The sequence below is a fragment of the Plecotus auritus genome (assembly GCF_963455305.1).
Source record: "Plecotus auritus genome assembly, chromosome: 4".
NCBI lineage: Eukaryota > Metazoa > Chordata > Mammalia > Chiroptera > Vespertilionidae > Plecotus > Plecotus auritus.
In genome coordinates this window covers 142,834,895-142,854,874 of record NC_137775.1, presented here as the reverse complement: position 1 = coordinate 142,854,874, position 19,980 = coordinate 142,834,895, and the positions used below count along the sequence as shown (strand labels likewise).

The 19,980-nt window shown below is 50.6% G+C and overlaps 1 protein-coding gene across 1 annotated transcript in view; it reads left to right on the top strand.

Moving 5' to 3' along the window:
- The window catches only part of ZNF282 (zinc finger protein 282), a 37,752-nt gene that overhangs the window by 805 nt on the left and 16,967 nt on the right, over positions 1-19,980 (top strand). The window contains exons 2-8 of the mRNA XM_080665178.1: positions 1,833-2,252; positions 8,358-8,484; positions 8,980-9,099; positions 12,054-12,170; positions 14,136-14,249; positions 15,430-15,543; positions 18,266-19,021. Coding sequence (XP_080521304.1) covers positions 1,833-2,252; positions 8,358-8,484; positions 8,980-9,099; positions 12,054-12,170; positions 14,136-14,249; positions 15,430-15,543; positions 18,266-19,021 — 1,768 coding nt within the window. The remainder of the gene's footprint in view (positions 1-1,832; positions 2,253-8,357; positions 8,485-8,979; positions 9,100-12,053; positions 12,171-14,135; positions 14,250-15,429; positions 15,544-18,265; positions 19,022-19,980) is intronic.

Genomic DNA, 19,980 nt, shown 5'->3' with positions numbered 1-19,980 from the left:
CCTCATCCCAAACCAGTTAAATCGCGTCTGTGGGGTTGCGAGTAGGCACTCGTCATTTCCGAAAGCCCCACGGGGACCTCAGCATGCAGACGAGGCTGGGAGCCAGTGCTCCGGAATTGTGTGCACAGGCCGTGGTCCTCAGAGAGGCCTGCGGGAGAGGGAGGGAGCAGGCCTCGGGCAGACCCCAGAGCCCCTCTGCTGATGGCCTGGTTCTCTCAGCGGGTTCTGACGAGTCAGCCGCCGGGTGCTGTGTTTGATCATTCTTCAGTTTTAGGTCTCCAAATCTCAGAAAAGTTAGCTGGGCCTGGTGACTTCCCAAACTTCCACCGTTAGCCCTGGTTGCCTTCTGTGGGCCAGGCAGGAGAGAAGCCTAAATGAGCCCATGTGCAGAGCTTTGATGGAAATACCACCGCCTCTTACTTAGCAGGGTCTGGGGCCCAGAGTCCTGGTCCTCTTTCTCCTGTGTCAGTGACTTCCTGGAAGCTGTGGGATGTTCCTCTCTGGCTGTCACAGCTGCTCCAAGTTAGAGAGGGCAGTTGGCATTCCTGTCCCAGGCCTGCCTAGGTCACCTCTAAGCAACAGGTCTCCACTTTGCCCAGCCTGGGGCCTCTTCAGCAGCAGCAGCAGCAGCAGAAGCAGAGAGAACAGAAAATGACACCTCTTCCTGTCCCTGGTGGCAAGGAGAGGCCGTTATTAGACCCACTATGGTCCAGTAACTGCTGGGCGCTGGTACTGTGTGGGGCCAGTTCCCAGATCATCTGTGAATGGTCACCAACCTCACTTGGTCATAGGATTCCGCTCCCAACCTGCACCCATGGGGTACTGCTCCCCAGGAGCCATAGGATACCCCTCTCCAGGAGGTAGGGTGGGGGCTGAGAGGTCTTCTCTTCCTCTTAGGGATGTCTTCTCCTCCCCTCCTCAGGGAGTGACATTTTTTGAGCAAACCTATTCTCATTTTGGAAGGAATCTGAAGCAATAGTTATATATGGAAAAAAGGCTGCTCGTCTGCTCTCTCGCTTGGGCTGTGACTGGTGCGACTCTGCTGGGAAGGTGTCAGCACCACTGACCTGAACTGTGTTTCGTTACCTGCAGTCGCACCTAGAGTCGCTCGCTCCAGGTGGCAATGAAACCAGGTGCTGTAGAATGACCAGCTGCCTGTCTTTAAAGCAGAGATCATCATTAGTGGCCCTAACCTGCTTAGAGTTTGCTGAGAAGGTTAGAGTCAGATGACTTACATGAAAATTCTCACCTTGAAACAGAAATCATGAGGCCACTCTAAAGAGTGCATCATGCCTGGCTGATGTGGCTCAGTGATTGAGTGACAACCTATGAACCAGGAGGTCACGCTTCGATTCCTGGTCAGGGCACATGCCCAGGTTGCCGGTTTGATCCCCAGTGGGGAGCGTGAAGGAGGCAGACCACAAATAATTCTCTCTCATCATTGAGGTTTCCGTCTCTCTCTCCCTCTCCCCTTCCTCTCTGAAATAAATAAAAATACATTAAAAGAAGAAAAAAAAAAAAAAGAAAGAGTTCTTCATTAAGTCTAGCCCTTGAGGAAAGTAGCTGTTCTATTCAAAGAAAGTCATATGTGACATTTTAGGCCAAAGGTCAAAATGGGTGAACTAGTGACCAGACTGACTGGTTGGAAATGGGAAGGTTGGGTGGGTGGCTGCTCGAGCTATTGCTGGGGACATTCATGAATACCATAGCCTGAGAGGCAGGGGCTTGGCACAGTGAGAATCTGTGGCATTTGATTCATTGGGCTCTTAGGCCACTCTCCCCCCAAACACAGGGTCTCATCCCAGGTTGTCACTTTCTCCCTCTGCACCCAGGCTCAAGAATGGGACATGGATGCCCGGCGACCTATGCCTTTTCAGTTCCCGCCCTTCCCAGACAGAGCACCCGTCTTCCCTGACCGTGTGATGAGAGAGCCCCAGTTGCCCACGGCCGAGATCTCCCTCTGGACCGTGGTGGCTGCCATTCAAGCTGTGGAGAGGAAGGTGGATGCCCAGGCCAGCCAGCTGCTAAATCTGGAGGGACGGACGGGGACAGCCGAGAAGAAGCTGGCCGACTGCGAGAAGACGGCTGTGGAGTTTGGGAACCACATGGAGAGCAAGTGGGCCGTGCTGGGGACCCTGCTGCAGGAGTACGGGCTGCTGCAGAGGCGGCTGGAGAACATGGAGAACCTGCTGAGGAACAGGAACTTCTGGGTCCTGCGGCTGCCCCCAGGCAGCAAGGGGGAGGTCCCCAAGGTATGTGGTGGAATGTTCTCCCTCCAGGAGTTAGCTTCCTCCCGGACCCCACAGAGTCTGCATGTTTCTGTCCTTGACCTTTCCCCTGCCTGAGATGTCTGGGTGTCTGCAAATTCCTGAAGCTTTCATGCTTAGGTTTTCCACTTGGCACCAAGTGGCCATTTGTCATTGGTTATCTTTGTGTATGCTTTTTGTGTGAACATGGCTGGAGACAGGCCCAAACCGTGCTGACTGGAATCCCTTGAAAGTCATAACCACTACCCTCCCGTGTCCCCTCTCACAGTTCCTATTCCATTCGCAGAGCATTCATGCTCTGGTTCCTACTCCATTCATGTTCCCCTGGCTCATCAACAACTCACTCTCAGTCCATGACCCTGGTTTCTAGTCCACTGAAAAAATGGAGTCACTCACAGGTGACGTCCACGTGCAGCCATGGCATTCATCCATCCATCCGCCTTGTGCACTCTGCCTGTTCTGTTCCCGTGGGCTCCCTGTCCTTTGTCACTTACTCCAGGAAGTCACTCTAGCATGTCCCCCTTTTCTTCTGCATCATCAGCTCTTCCCTATCTATGGGACTGGCCAGCTGCACAATTGAAAACCCCCCTAGTCCCTGCATTTCCCTCCAGTTAGTGCCTTGGTTCTCTGCTCTGCTATAGAGCAGAATTCCTTCCACTGGTCTGTATGTCTCCAATTCTTGCTTCCCCACTTTCTTTCCCTCCCTTTTTAACCTTTTTATTGTAGAAAATTAAGACATATACCCAAGTAGATAGAAGAGAATAATGAAATCTCACAAACCCATCATCCAATTTCAGTAATGATCAGCTCTTGGCCAATCGTGTTTCATCTAAATCCCTACCCATAGCCTTCTCCCATTTTATTTTGAAGCAAATCTCAGACATTAATTATTGTGTTTATAAATATTTCGATACGTAGCTCTAAAAGGTAAAGACTCTTTTTAAAAATGAATAATCTCATTATTATTACCACCACAGCAAATGCTTCAACCTCCTCAAATATCCAATTGGTGTTCAAATTTCCAGTTCTTTAAAAAAATGTTGTAATCTCCCCCACATCACCCATTTGTTTGTTGGTCTATCCATTGTGATTGCTTTGTCTCCTAAGACTTTTTTGAATCTTTAGGTTCTTCTTCCATCTCCTTCACTTTTCCTTGCAATTTCTCTGTGGAAGAAACTGGGCCATCCATCCTGTCGAGTTTCTCACTGTCTGGATTCTGCTGCTGCATCCTCCGTGGTCTCATTTAATGTGTTCCTCCATTCTCCGTATTCCAGAAAACTGGTCATTGGATCATGCTCCCTGGCACCCACCCCATCAGGCTCTGCTACCACCTCTCTATCCTCCTGGTCTTGCCAGAGCTCTAATCCCCTTCATGGTATTAAAGCCAGTGGCGGGTTCTCAGCCTTCATCCTCCTGGCCCCGTCGCAGCCTCTCCTGGAGGTGACCTCTCCCTCCCTGAGACACCTTTCATGTGGCTTCCAGGCCACCTCTTGGGGTTCTTTTCCTACCTCTCTAGCTGCTCCTCTCTTCCTCACCGGTTTCACCTCCTTTCTCGACTTCTTATGTTTGGAGTGGGCAGGGCTCTGTCTGACCTTCAGCTCATTTTCTACACTCCCTCCCTCACGATTTCATCCAGTTATGTGCTGTCAGCTCCCACACGTTGTCGTTTCTCCTGCTCTTTACCTTGCCCACACTTCCTTGAATGCCAGATTCACATTCAGCATCTCCCTGGGGGTGTCAGTAAATATCTTAGGTTTGACATGACCTACCTGAGCTGACACTCTGCCTGACACCTATTCTGCCCAAAGTTGCCCTCATCTCTGGTGAAGACAACTACATCCTTCCATTTGCTCAAGACAAGCGTTGGGGCCACACTCCTTCCTCTTCCTCACACCAACTTCCAATATTTAGTAAATACCACCTGATTTTTCTTCAAAATAATATCCATAATCTGACCATTCCTGCAACCTTCACCACTCCCACAACCCTCATCTCTCATCTGGTTTTTGCCATGGCCTCCTGCCTGCTCTCCTTGTCTCTGTCCTTGTCCCCCACCCCATATGATGTATCCTCAGCAAAGCAGCCAGAGGGATCCTTTACAAATATCAGGCAGTCATATTACCCCTCTGCTTAAGACCCTCCCCTGGCTTCCCATCTGATTCAGCATTAAGCCCCGGTTTTCCAATGGCTTTCTCTCTCTGACCACCTTTCTGACCTTATCTCCAGTCCATCCCTTTGCCCACTCCTTCCTGGCACAGTGGCCTTTTACCATTCTGCCATCACACTGTCCACCCCCTCAGGGACTTCCCTCCATGGAAAAGTTCCTTCCCTCCCTGTCACTTCCACCAAGGTCTGCTCCGTCGTCACTTGATCAGTGTGCCCTTCTGTGGCACGAGGGCACCACGTCTCCCCAACCCGAGCACACTCTTTTCTCTGTCCCTGCTCTCGTGTTCTCCAAGCACTTATGCCATCAGGCATCTTAAATAGTGACTTCTGTTTTTATCTTCTTGGTTGGTCCTCTCTGACCACAATGTCAAGTCTGCTTGCTTCACTGTTGTGACTCTGTGCCTGTAATAGTGCCTGGATTCTAGTTGGTCGGTATGCAAAAAATTCTTACCTAGTGACTCCAGCCGGAGAGCTCACACTCCCATGTAAGGGGCCGGGTCTTCTATGTCTGTATCTGCAGAGGTAACGCCCAGTGATTTCGCCAGAGGAGTTGTTAGACACAGGTTAACTGAGCCTTCATAGAACCTAGTTGGAAAACCAGTAGTGGCCTGGTTCCTCCCTAAAGCAGTCCCTGCCACCGCAGTCCACGAAACTGGTTTTCAGAATGGCTTTTACAGTGCCTGTCCAGCACAATCAGCATCTCTCATGGTGCTTTATGGTTGACCTCGGTGCTCTGCCCTTACATGGACTTGTTGTGTGTTCTGTGCATTGGATAAGTATTAGGACTCCAGAGTTGACATGTGCCATCATGGAATGATGGAATTGTTATGGGGTCTGCAGTCAGAGGACTAGGGTTTGGATCTTGGCTCCATACGTACTGGTTTCCTTACCATTGGTCAAGTCGGTACTTTGTAATCACTGAGCATCCTCGATCCTTCCTTTTAAGGAAGTGAAGTTTAAATAATCGTCTAGGAAATTTCCAGCTGGTCTCGCTGAGCTTGTGCTCTCTTCTGGAAAACAAAGGTGATAATATGCTTAGTGCATGGAGTTGTGAGGATTTGTTGATTTTGCTGATGGGACAACACTATGTATTAGTTATCTAATGCTGTGTAAAAAGTTATCCTCAAATTTAGCAGCCTAAAAAAGTCTTGCCCTTTTTGTGGGTAAGGAATCCAGGAGCAGCTTAGCTGAGTGGTTCTGGCTCAGAGTCTCATGAAGCTATTGACTGGTGCTCCAGCCATCTGAAGGCCTGACTGAGGTGGGAGGGCCTGCCTCCAATATCACTCACTCATTTGGCTGTTGGCAGGAAGCCCGAGTTCCTCCCCATGTGGGCTTCCCCACAGAGCTGCTTGGGCATCCTCCTGACATGGTAGCTGACTTCACCCAGAGTGAGTGAGTCAAGAGAGAGACTAGGATGGAAGCTGCAGTGTCTCTTATGACCTAGTCTCAGAAATCGTACGCCATCCCTTTTTCATTTGTTTTTTAGAAGACAGTCACTAAATCCTGCTCACACTCAAGGGACTGTCAAAGAATTAATGGACATATTCGAAAGCCCCACAACCATAAAGCACTGTGAGAATATAAGTTCATATTGCTCGCAGTTATTGTAATTCATTGTGGACTCTTGGCTGTGTTGTATGCATCCTCTTTGTCAGATTCAAGGAAGGCTATTGGCTCACAGATCCTTTATGCCTCTTGGATTCTGTTGTGTCTGTTCATTGGTTTGCAGATAATTTGTGGGTAGTTTTTTTTCTATCTAGCTAGACTGTAGGCTCAGGCCATGTCTCAGACTTCTGTTGTGTCCTGACACAGTGAAGTTTTCAAAAGTGACGTCCATTTCCAGCTGTGAGAATATAATTCTAGGATGTTGACCATCCACAGAAATGGTGAAGTGAGGCAGAGGAGTTGGGATGTCAAAAAAATAATGAACTTGGTTTTGGATACGGTTAGTTTGAGGTATTTAAAAAGTGATTAAATGGAGCCACTCAGAAGACTGTCAAAATGTGAACTATGAAGGGAGCAACAAAAATTGAAGGGTGTCATCTGCAAAGAGGTAACCGTTGAAGTTGTGAAAAAAAATGAAATTGCCGAGGGAAGAGTGAAGAAACAGGGAAGGGCAAGGGCAGGACCTTGGGTCTTGTGGGAGGAAAAGGAAGCCGTAAAGAAGACATGAGCCACGAGGGCAGGAGGCAGCATCGTTGTGGAAACCAAGCAGGAGAAAAATTCCACCAAGGTGGTGTGACCTTTCAAAGGGTGCAGGTTAACAACAGGAGACCACGGATGACCTTCCAGGGTGTGGCTCCAGGGAGTGGGGGTTAGTAGAGACACATTAAGAGGTTCAAGGATGTGTGAATTGTGAAGAAGAAAGCACAGAGTGTGTCTTGGATGTTTCAAGTGAAAGGAGAATGTAGAGTTTGGTGAGGGAGCAGAGTTGAGTGGGGTTCTTCTTGGGTTGGATGACCCTGGAGGGAAAGCCAGTGGAGGGAGACTGAATGGCCATTTGGGTTGGGTGTCCCAGGCAGGAGGTAGAGGAGAAATGAAGGGCACATAGGGAGGGGTTTAGCTTGGCAAAAAAGAGAAGGGCAAGGAAGGGAGCTTGCCAACAGCTCCCCGAGATCAAGGCTAGACTGGGGAACGTGGGGAAGAGTTTGAAAGAAGCCTCTCAAGGTGGCATGGTGACTGAGAGGTTTCCAAAGCAGCCTGAGGCAATGTTGTGATTTTTATCTAGCAGCAGGGAAGCAAAATGGAGAAAGTGGGCTGCATTGGCTATTCCAAGTTGGGGACTCACCCAAGGCTATTGAGGGTCCAGGGAGTCTGTTTCTCAAGATAGCTGGTGAGCTGTGATCAGCATATAGATGTGTGCATTGTGCCTGTGCAGGAGGCCCTTAGAACTGTGAGCACTGGTGCACAGGCTGGCATTCCTAATTTATGGGAGGACATTGCCCACCTACCACACTGTGCACCAGTGAGCAGACACCCAGAGGGCTGTCTCTCATTTGCACACAGGTGCTACGTGGGCCAGCTGTGGCTCTGTATGTGCAGGTAGGAGACAGGTGGACTAGGCTTAGAGCCTGGGGGAGATCTGAGGGGTTGGATTTCAGAGTGAGGGTGAAAGGCTGGTCCATTAGGGATGTGAAAGTGGTGGGAGGTAAGGCTCTGTGGTCAGAGAGGGGAAGTTCTGTTATTAAAATCATGGAAGTGAAACCATTTTGAACGATTCCGTCCCAGGTGAGGCCATGCTGGTGAGTGACGGACAAGTATCCTTGTCAAACTGAAATAACAGCTTAAATAACAGATTAGACTGCCTGGGATAACGAAGGACTGACAGTAGACGGTGGGTGACTCAGGCTACAGTGGAATTTTCTGGTATTGGCAACCACAATTCAGCACATTCAGCAAATGTCTTGACTTCAAATTTTGTGCTTCTAGATGCTTGGGACATAGCTGTGAACAAAGCAGGTGGCGATCCTGGGCTTCCTCACATGCCTTTAGCTATTACATGGGTAGTGACCAAAAATGTCACTGTGTGCCCAGAGGTGACCTGACCAGAAATACAGGTTTTATAACAGGGTTTTACTGTGTTTGGCTCACCGATAACCACTCAGAACTGACCACACCCCTGTCTCCCTGAGCGCCAAAAGCAGCACAGTGACTCCAGCTCTGCCTTCATGTACCCAGTAACCTAAAAGTGAAATTACAGAGGATATGGTAGATGCTTAAAAAAAAGAAGACAGTGTTGGCCATCATTGTTCTGGAAGCACAAGGTCAGGAACAGAATGGACTGACCACATTGAAGTGGAGCGGGCTGGGTTAGGAGGACGGGGAGCCCTGGAGAGCAAAGCCTGGGCTCCAGGGTCAAAGGGGCCCCAAGGTTTGAGAAGGGGAGTAAGGGGAGGTGCCAGACTAAAACTCTTGTTGGCCCAGGTTCCGGTGACTTTTGTCGACATTGCTGTGTACTTCTCTGAGGACGAGTGGAAGAACTTGGACGGATGGCAGAAGGAGCTTTACAACAACCTTGTGAAGGAGAACTACAAAACCCTCATGTCCCTGGGTGAGCACACCCCCCGCCTGCGTGGCCGCGGTCCTAGAGAGGGGTGTGGCGTGCTTTCAGCCCACGTTCACACTACCTGGCCAGGCTGTTTCCTGCATATGGAAACTTAAGACATGATTTGCTTATAATGCCCAGGAGATAGAATGGTTCCTAATAGGATGAGAATGAAAAATCCAGGAACAGGGCTTATCATAGAATCGAATGCCACCACTATTTTGGAATACAGTCGGAAGCGCTACATCCCGGCAGCCTTGATAAGCCACAGTTGGCCTGCCGTTGGCTTTCCGAGACCAGCTATTTCCACACCAGAAATTGGGGTATCTATGGACTCGTTTTCAGGTTCCTCCTAGGAGACTGATTACCTGACGTGCTCACATAACGGCTACCGCCAAGAGGGGCACTCAGCAGGGGGGAGGGGAGAGTTCTGCCAACGCCCTGGATCATAACCCCTTGCTCAGCTTTACTCAGTCCCTCCTTCCTTCCAACTCATTCCAGACGCAGAGGGCCCTGGGCCCAAGCCAGAGGCCCCATCCCAGGCTGAGCCCAGGGAAGAGCCTTGCGTGTGGGAGCAGCGTAACCCAGAAGAGAGAGAAATCCTCATGGATCCTGACACAGGTGATGGCAGCTAAAAAAACCCAAGTCCAGGACAGGCCAGGAGAAAAGCCCTGCCTCCCCCGCCCCCCACCCCCCCACCGCCTCAGTTCAACAGGAGCTTCTTTTTTTAAATTGATTTTTAGAGAGAGAGAAACATCAATGAGAGAGAAGCACATCACTTGGCTGCCTCCTGCATACCCCCTACTGGGGATCGAGCCCACAACCCAGGCACGTGCTCTGACCAGGAACGAACTGGTGATCTCTGGATGTATGGGTCCACGCTCAGCCACTGAGCCAAACCGGCCAGGCAACAGGGGCTTCTTTTGAGTTGTTTGTGGGGCCACTTCTGCCACTGTTGAAATTTGGTGGCCACTTACAGGAAGAGATTTCAGGGCCTGAAAGCCCACCAGAATGCTGGGTTAGAGCCATGCAGCTCCGGATGCCCAGGCAAGCTGGGGAGAGAGAAGGGGATCTGGCAGGCTTGCGGCATCCCAGGCCTGACGGTTGCCGGCAGTCAGAGGCCTGAGACCTGGGAGCAGCCCCATGGGAGGGCGGAAAGGGAGTGTGCATGAACGTGCAGTTTTGCTGGGGGCCTGCTGCTTCTTGCTCATGTGTCATCTCCAGTATCATCATCCATTCTCACACAGACCCCCACATCACAGGCAGACTTATTACCGCTCAAGGCTTTTTCCTCACTCAAGAAGGAAATCCAGCTCCTGCAGCATCACCCCGGGTCAGCTTTCACCTGGGGTGGAAGGTGCTAGGCTTCCCCCCCCACTGTGCCCACCAGGTCTCTTCTTGGGGCTTCAGCTCTCCTAAGCAGTGTTAGACCAGGTGAAATCTGTGCTCTAACTGCATTCTCTGCCTTATCATATAACTGTCACCTGTCCATGCCTGTGTTTGGCATTTTTGCTGTAAGCATCTTTGCTGCAAGCATTTTTGCCACGTATGTTTTGCCACACAATTGGCCATAGGCAATTTCACCACAAAAGATCAAATAACCGGCTGGCATTTTGGTTTATGTTTGGCAGACTTCACTTGTTTAAGATGATTGTCAGTTTGGTCTCATTTCTGCATTGACAAGGTTCTCACAGTGTTTGTGTTATTAAATCTTTTTTTTTTTTTATTGATTTGGGAGAGAGGAAGAGAAAGAAACATTGATTTGCATTTCACATATTTACGCATTCATTGATTGATTCTTGCATGTGCCCTGACTGGGGATTGAACCCGCCACCTTGGTGGGTCAGGGTTATACGCTAACCAACTGAACTACCCTAGGTCAGGGCCTCTTCATTTATTTTTTCTACTTTTTTTGCCTTCTTTTGGGTTAACTGATCAATTTTTATGATTCCATTGTATCTCTTGTATTGAATTATTATTTATATATTTAAAAATGTTCAGTGTTTACCCGAGAGTTTTTCCTTCTTTTTAAAGCATTTTTTATTTTCAATTATAGTTAACATACAATATTATATTAGTTTCAGGTATATACCTCAGTAATTAGACATCATGTAACTTACTAAGTGATCATGCTGATAAACCTTGTACCCATCTGACACCATACATAATTATTAGAATTTTATTTTTATTTTTTTAATCCTCACCCAAGGACATTTTTTCCATTGCTTTTTAGAGAGAGTGGGACAGAGGGAAGGAGGTGGGGGGTGGGGTGTGTGTGTGGAGAGTGGAGAGAGAGAGAGATAGACATCGATTAATTGCCTCCCACACGAGTCCCAACCAGGGCAGGGATCGGACCTGCAACCCAGGAATGTGCCTTTGACCTGGAATCGAACCTGTAATCCTTAGGTGTCCAGGCCGATGCTCTAACTGCTGAGCAACACTGGCCAGGGCTAGAATATTATTAACTATATTCCCTATGTTGTATTTTACATCCATGACTGTTTTGTAACTACTATCTTGTACTTCTTAATCCCTTCACCTTTTTCAACCATCCTCCCAACCCATTCTCCCTTCTGGCAACTATCAAAATGTTCTCTGTATCTATGAGTCTGTTTCTGTTCTGTTTGTTTGTTTATTTGGGGGATTTTTGTTTGTATAGATTTTCATGTTTTATTACATCCTTTTTATGTCATTTATTTATTTATTTATGTATTTATTTATGTATTTATTTAATCTATTATGGCTGAAATTGCCTTATGGCCTGTTAGTTGTGCAGTGAAAATGCTTGTGGCAAAGATGCTTAGGCTGAAATACCTAGAACCTGCAACCGTCTGAGGTCGGCAGCTGAGGCAGCCTTTCACAGTGACAGCACTGAGTTATGGCCCATCAGTGTGCCCATAGGGCAGGGACCACTGTGCCCATTTTATGGGTGGGATGAGCAGGCAGAGCCAGAGAAGTCAAGTGACTCATCTGCTGGGCTGGGAGCAGAGTTCAGACCAGGACCACATGTTCCGATTGCTCCTCTAATCTCTTTACTGCTGTCTGAGCTGTCTCCTGCCAGGGCTGGTACATCGCACCATAGAACAGTGTAGGAGGAAAGTGCCTTCTTGTCACGTGTCAGGGTCTTGTCACTGTCTGTTATGCGTAAGGATGCCATGCTGTGCATCCTTATGGGGGGTTGGGTTGCATCTCTTCGCCTAGTCTAACTTCTTGCTAATTATATGCCTGTGTGAGTGGGTGCGTGGGGGTATGAGTGTGTGTATCTGGCCACCTCTTTCTGACTCGGGTGACAAACAGGACCAATGAACTCCTACATGAAGGTCAGACTAGTCCTGATTAGCACCCAACCTGGCGTGGGGCTGTTTCTGGAACTCTGTCCTGGCCTTTCACACCACAGTTTGCTGCTTGGCCTAACCCCTGAATGTCTCTGCTCCTAGGACTTCTGCCTGCAGGATCCTGAGACCCCCTGTGCTCGTCCCTGGTAAGGGCTGTCAGCCCTGCTTCTGACCCCAAGAGCACATCCAGGTGACAATCATTCAGAAAAAGACACTAAACGATATGATTTTATGTCCCAGGAGCGGAGCCCCTGGTGCCTGCACAAGACACATCTCAGGTGAAGCGTGAGGAAGCTCTGTGTGTCCGGGGTCAGCGGGGCCTGGAGGAAAGAGCTATCCCCACGGAGTCCATTACTGGTGAGTGAGCCCAGTAGCCACCCAAGCCAGGGAGGGAGAGGAAAGGTTCGGCAGTGTCTGCAGGTCCCAGCGTTGTCTGCCATGTGAGCCAGATGCGGGGCCTGAGCTGGAAATGGAAGAGCTATGGGTCCAGGATGGAGGGAGAGACAGGGTTTCCCTATGGGGCACAGATGTGGCACACAGCATGATGATTTGCCAGCACATCTGGGCTTAGTTTGGTTTTCTCTGTTCTTTGTAATATTATCAGTTTTTATTTTTTTTATTTTTATTTTTATTTATTATTTTTTAAAAATATATTTTATTGATATTTTACAGAGAGGAAGGGAGAGGGATAGAGAGCTAGAAACATCGATGAGAGAGAAACATCGATCAGCTGCCTCCTGCACACCTCCCACTGGGGATGTGCCCGCAACTAAGGCACATGCCCTTGACCGGAATCGAACCCGGGACCCCTCAGTCCGCAGGCCGACGCTCTATCCACTGAGCCAAACCGGTTTCGGCAATATTATCAGTTTTTAACTATTCCTTTTGACAAGCAAGGTTAGGGCAGCACTTTATGAGGCTCTGTGGGTGGGGGAATGTGTCGGTCTATAAGACCTGCTCCTGACCAGGAAGAGTGTTCACTGTTTTATACAAATATTCATGAGCTGTGGCCTCCAGGCACCAGCTCGGTTGCATCCTGTGGGGTAGTCTGGGGAGTTCCTCTTAGATAGCATTGCAGCTGGACTCTATGTGAGAACTCTGTTAGAGCACATGTGTGTTGAAGTTCTCCAAAGAACCAATAGGGGTGTGTGGGTGTGTGTGTGTGGTGGTGGCGGGGTGGGGCGGGAGGGTGAGTGTAGAGAGAAAGAGAGCAGATTGATTGACTGACTGACTGACTGACTGATTGATTGATTGATTTGAAGGCATTGGCTTTTGTGACTGTAGAGTCTAGCACATCCAGAATCTACAGGGTAAGCTATCAGGCTGGAGACCTGGTCTGCTGGCAGAAGTTCCTCTTCCCCGGGGGAGGCCAGCATTTTCTTTAAGGCCTTCAACTTATTGGATGAGGCCCACCCACATTATGGAGGGTAATCTGCTTTGCTCCAAGTCTACTGAGTTCAGTGTTAATCTCATCTTTAAAAAATACCTTCACAGCAACCTCTAGAATAATGTTTGGCCAAATATCTGAATATTGTTTGTTACTTCTCTGCTCCCAGAAGGTCCTGGGAGCAGAGAAGTAAGAAACATTCAGGGGTTAGGCCAAGCAACAGAATGTGGTGTGAAAGGCCAGGAGACATAAAATTAGACATCACCTGATACGTTAGCATACGGTAGCTCTCCTAATCCACAGATTGGAGCTCACAAACCTCATCCCCTTCATCAGAGCCTGACATCCATAAGTAAGTGATGACAGAGGCTGAGTGGAGGAAAGCCCTTGTCATCCAGTCCTCCATGGCACTGCAGCGTTGCTATCTTCAAAGAGATCTTTCCGAGATGAGAGGGCAGTAAAGGGTAAATGAGTTGTGATGGCCTCTGAAGAAGAAAGGAGATGTAGAATACATCTTACAAATATCCCACTAAAACGGTTAAGATAAAAGGCTTCTGAGAAGGTACCATTTTCCTGGAAAATCCCCACATGAGGAATAGCTGCTTCTATGGTGGTACTCAGTACTCAGTACATAGTACTCAGTCCTCAGTACCTGAGCATGAATCTCCTCTAAGGAGTTAAGTTCCCAAGCACAAAAGGACTTTCTCTTGAAGTCACTGTTACATCATTCCTCAATAGCATCCACTTATTTGCAGCAAAAGCTCCAGTATTTGAGGCCAAGCTGACTTAAACCTCTAATTAATTAGCATAGGTTAGTTACACCCAATTTGTAGGGAAAATACACAACTGCATGTAGTAAGAGATTTACTCAAAGCAAAGACTTGTGGGCATTTTTGAGTCTCCTGACACCTTTGCTGGTCTCTTCCCACATGCAGACTCGCCAGCCTCTGCCCAGGACCTCCTGTCCCGAATCAAACAGGAGGAGAACCCATGCGTGTGGGATCAGCAGGACTTGGCAGAGAGAGATATTCCAACGGACCCCAATTCAGGTGAGCATGGTGCTCTGGAATATTGGGAGGACAAGGCTGCCGGGTTTATTATTATTATTATTGATTTTAGAGAGAGAGAGAGGAAGGGAGAGTGAGAGTGAGATAAAAACATCAATGATAAGACAGAATCATCGATCAGCTGCCTCCTGTATGCCCCCTACTGGGGCTCGAGCCGCAACTCAGGCATGTGCCCTGACCCAGGAATCGAGCTGTGACCTCCTGGTTCATAGGTTATTGCTCAACCACTGAGCCACTCCAGCTGGGCTGCAACTTTGTAGGAATTTTAGAAAGTGGAAAGGGTTTTTCTAAAGGAGTCATTAATTGACAATTTGCTGTGTCAATGTAACTAATATTAAAATTACTTCAGCACTGATTTTTAAACAATAAATATAACCAAAAAGGCTTTTAAAAGTTGTGTATATGTCTGTAAATGTATATTTCTGGAATTTTTCTTGAGTGAATACTAGTTAGATGTCTCCCAGGAAAACTTCTGGGGAGAGTCTAGGCATAAAGGAAACATAAAATAATAATTGGGATGCCCTACTGCCTTGGACCTGTGTGTGTGTGTGTGTGTGTGTGTGTTGACATAAGCTTGCAGACCTGGAGAACTCCAGTGTCATCTCATTTGGTAAATATGACCCCAAAGTTTGATCCTACCCCCGCATACCAGGAAGAGAAGATGAACTCTACAACTTTACAATGGGGAGGTTGAGAGGCTCCAGGGCCGAGGGAAAGCCAAGCCTTCCTGACAGAGTGCAGTTCTTATGCCGACCTTTGCTCACTGCTTCCACCATTGCTGATCTTTAAGTCCCACCTCTCATCCCTCGGTCCTGTGGGCCTTCAGAGACCAGGCTGCCCTCTGGTTTGTCCTGGACCTACAGGCTGTTCTGGGGCTCAGTGGACATAGTCAGGAGACCTGGGTTCTAATCCTGGCTCTGCCGCCACACAGACTTTGGGACAAGCCTCCTCCTCCCTGACCGCCGGGAAATGTAGTGAGCACAGTGATACCCGTTTCCGAAGGCATCAGGGGGGAGGACCGCCAGTAAATGAAACTGGTACCAGAACCTCCACTTGCCCAGGGAGCTGAGCTGCAGCCTTTGCATGTGATGGTTTTCGAAACTTTGATGGGATGCTCATCAGAAATGAACAGATGCTAAGACTGCCTTCTTTCCACGAACAGAGTCTCTGATCTCAGCACATGACATTTTGTCATGGATCAAGCAGGAGGAGCAGCCGTACCCGTGGGGCCCTCGCGACTCAATGGAAGGAGAGCTGGGATTAGACTCTGGCCCCAGTAAGTGCTGCGTGCGGCGTCCCCGGGACCCCTGGATGTTTGTCCAGAGGGATGGCTGCTCCCTCAGCCTACCCCCTGATAAGGCGATGCTCTGTTGGGGCAGGCAGCCTTTCATCAGTCTGTACCAGAGGCAGTCCCCTTTCCTTTTGCAGGCTGGGAGGCATGTTCGTTTCCTAGGGCTGTCTTAAAGTCCCACACATTGGGTGTCTTTAAAAAACAGAAATGTGTTGTCTCACAGTTCAGGAGGCCAGGAGTCTGAAATCAAGTGGTGGGCAGGGCCGCACCCACTCTGAAAGCTCTAGGGAATCCTTCCTTGCCTTTCCCAGCTTCTGGTGTTTTGGGCAATCTTTGGCGTTGCTGGGCTTGTAAGTGTGTCGCCCCAATCCTCTGTCTTCACGTGGTCTGTGTGTTCACCAGGCTGTCTTCTCATAAGGACACGGTCATATTGGATCAGGGGCACCCTACTCCAGTGGGACCTCATCTTAACTAATTCCATTTGCAAGGACCCTATGTCCAAATCAGGTTGCATTCTGAGGTCCTGGGTGTTCAGATTTTTATAGTTTTGGTGTGGGAGAGGGGAGGGAGGTATAATTTAGCTCATAACATTGGGAAAGGGGAGTGGGCTGGGACAGAGCTGACAGGAGTTGATGGCACACATCTAGATAGTGCTGGCCAGAGCCAGCCCTGAGCTGGCACCCCAGTGTCACTGGTGAAGATCCTGAAGCTCGAGTAGAGAGAGGGGATTCCCGCCCCCCGGCCAACAGGTTTCTGACCAAACATCTCATCAGTTTGGGTCTCCTGAGCATTTTTTGAAGCTCCACTTATTAACTGGTGACCTTAGGCATATGTTCTTGGGGATTTAACACTCTTAGTATCAGGGTAGCGTTCCTTGCCAGACCCAGTACCATCACCCTCTTCTGGTTGATCCGAGTGTTGAATCCATATTCCTGACACCCTCTAAGAGCTTAAAATCCATGTAAGAGCTAAGGACACAAGTCATTCCTGACCTGAAAGGCCATTTCAAACCCAGGTCAGCACATCCCACACTCTGTGAGACAAACTTAATTCAGTGTGGAGGCCCTCCTGACACATGAGTGACTTTCTCCAGCCTTCTTCAGCTGCTTGAGGCCGGACGCAGCAGTGGGGTTCCGGTCGCAGGCAGAACAGAGGACAGAGGGTGAGGGGGTTTCAGCGTGAGTGTCCGCAGCGCTGACCACAGAGCTAAGCTGTGTCAGGAAGGGAGAACAAAGGAGACAAAAGCAGCCCGGTGCTCACACCACGTTTGCGGAATCATCAGAGTAGCTTTAGGGCTTTTTGGGTTGGGTTTCTAGGGAAACAGTCCCTGAGATGGAGGTTTAAGTGAAAGTGGTTTCCTCAGGGTCCTCTGGAAAACTCCTGTGAAAGAATGAGGGGAGCAGGTTGGGGTAGAAGGAGCAGCGAGGCCACAGCCAGGATCGCAGGCATTGTCCTGGACGTTCCGACTGAGGCCTGAGCATTGCCTCTGCCCTGGCCACTGTCCTATGGAGATGGCTCTTTGTTCTTTGCTAGTCAGTTGTGTTTGGCATAGAAGGGGCAAGCTCAGCCCAGTCTGTTTAGGGGTGACATAGAAGGAGAACAGGCTTCAGTCAGATACTGACAGAGCATGGGGGTGGGAGTGTGGCAGATGTGGCCTGGAAAGTCACCTCCAGGGAACAGATGGGTCCTGGGCAGAGGAGAGAAAGGGATGCCCATAAGAGGTGGGGGACAGAGTGCAAGCTTCACCTTCTTTATTATTCTTCCATGGACTGCCCCTAAGTGGGGGAGGGGAGCTTCCAGGTGAAAGGACTGCCAACGGGGGGTTGGGGAGGTGATGGAGGGTAGAGAGATGAAAAGGTTCCAGTTTGCAGAGGGAGTAGTTCCTTAGGCGGAATCCTGGGCCAAAAGTCACTGCTCTGATGCTCAGCCTGGACTTTGTGCCTCACTGGTACTGGAAAACTGGGAACTTGTCCTTGAGACATGGGGGTGCAACGAAAAAGGTATCATGGCAGGAGCAGGAACAGGCTTCCTGGGGAGGCGGGCCGGGCAGCCACTTCCACACTGGGGTACGGGGCCCCAGTCACACGTGGTCAGGGTCCAGGTGGGTCAGGCCTCAGGATGGAACCCACACCAACCCAGCTGACCAGGCTGCTGTACAGTCGGAAGGCAGCTTGCCTGGTAGAAAGATGACTCACCTGGGAGGGTGGGTATGGTCCCAGCTCCCCGCAGCCCATTCCTTTTGGCCTCTAGACAAGCTTTTCAACTTGAATAAGTTCTGGCAAATTCCCTCCAGTTGAGAGGTTCTCCTCAGATAAATTAGCCTTGAACATCAGAACACAATTAGGTGTCTTATTTCCAGGCAATTCTGCCTTAGAAGGTGACTTCCACATAGCACCCCCCCCCCCCCCCCCCGCCCAACCCCCCCGCCAACCCCCAGCATTCTGGATGCATTTCCTGTCCTACCTGCAAGCTACCTGCTCTCCAGCAGGTGGCTTGGGGCAGGTCAGAGGGTCAGGGAGCCCAAGAGCCATATGGAAAGTGACCATTTGCCTTGTTCAACCCCCTCATTTTCCTAGAGAAACCGAGGCCCAGATTGCCTGTGACTCCCATGAAGCCACTGGCAGATTAGCTAAGCACCTGGACCCTCTGCAGGGTCCTGGTCAGAGCACTGTCAGGGTGTCATTTCTCTGTGTCTCTTCCTCCCCAGGTGACAACCTGCTGCTGGTGAAGAACCAGGCCCCGGCCCAGCCGCCCCAGCCCGCTCAACAGAGCCTGCCCCCACCTCCGGTGGCCGAGAATGCCGGTGGCCCCCTAAGCCGGAGCGCCGCTGGGCTGCTGGATGACAGCTTCCCTGCACTGGCTGGGGAGAGGGGCACGGCTGGCGGGGCGCAGGCTGGCAGCGGTGGGGGCGCAGGCGGGGGACCCGGGGGCGGTGGGGGCTGCGGCAGCTGCTGCCCGGGGGGCGGGCTCCGGCGGGGCCTCCTGCAGGGCACGCGCAGCAAGCCCTACTCGTGCCCCGAGTGCGGCAAGAGCTTTGGGGTGCGCAAGAGCCTCATCATCCACCACCGCAGCCACACCAAGGAGCGGCCCTACGAGTGTGCTGAGTGTGAGAAGAGCTTCAACTGCCACTCCGGCCTCATCCGGCACCAGATGACGCACCGTGGCGAGCGGCCCTACAAGTGCTCCGAGTGCGAGAAGACCTACAGCCGCAAGGAGCACCTGCAGAACCACCAGCGGCTGCACACGGGCGAGCGGCCCTTCCAGTGCGCGCTGTGCGGCAAGAGCTTCATCCGCAAGCAGAACCTGCTCAAGCACCAGCGCATCCACACGGGCGAGCGGCCCTACACTTGCGGCGAGTGCGGCAAGAGCTTCCGCTACAAGGAGTCGCTCAAGGACCACCTGCGTGTGCACAGCGGGGGCCCTGGCCTTGGCGCCCCGAGGCCCCTGCAGGCACCACCTGATCGAGACTAGGGCTGGGCTGGGGGAGGGAGGGCCAGCAGCAGGCGCAGGGGTGCGGAGGGCATGGGGGCGGCCTGACGACCCTCAATCCTGCTGTGGCTCCCAGTGCGCCTTCCCTCCCTCCACCTGCCACCCGCTGGAAATCGGGAACAGGAATTGCACTCTAAACAGGGTCCCCAAGAGTTGGACAGGGGTCCCCTAGACCTGTCCAGCCTGAATGAACGGCCCAGCTCATCTCATAGGTGGAATAAGGGGCTGGCTGAGCGGCTTCCCGCAGGGAAGGTGCGGGAGGGACAGTGAGGAGGCCAGAGGCTTCCCGCACGCCCTCAGACACCTGGAGTGCCCATTTGGCCACTGGGGTCACAGATTGTGATCAAGGAGAGCAACCAGGGAGTCTCGGAAGCCCGAGATCAGGAAATCAGGTCCCAAGGCTGAGATGCTGCAAGAGGAAGCAAAGGTGTGAGTGAGCTGAGGGATGTGCTAAGGGATACCACCTCCATGACGACAACACTGCCTCGCGTTTGAATAGCGCTTTATACTTTTTTAAACGTGTTTTCTATCCGTTATCTATTTTCGCCCTTAGCCTATCCCTCTGGTAGGTGGGGGTAGGGCTTGCCTGACTCGGTAACCAAGAAAAGGAGGTGCAGGCCAGATGGTTTAGCCCAGATTACAGAAGAATAGCAGCAGAGCTGAGACCATAGCTCCCTACCCAGCGCAGTGTCCCCACCACACACACTGCCTACCTCCCACTTTTGAGAGACAGACCTCTCTGGCCTTGCCTCTCCTGGTCTCTCTCCCTTGCCCCTGACCCACCAAAAATAATCAGAAGCCACTGGGGACAATTTGTGGGGTTACTGGGAATGGGCAACAAATCGGCTATAGAACGCCTCAGGTTGTGCTTCTGAAAGGCTCTTACTATGTGGGCTCTTTTGGGGCCCAGGGCCCATCCCCCAGCCCGTCCCT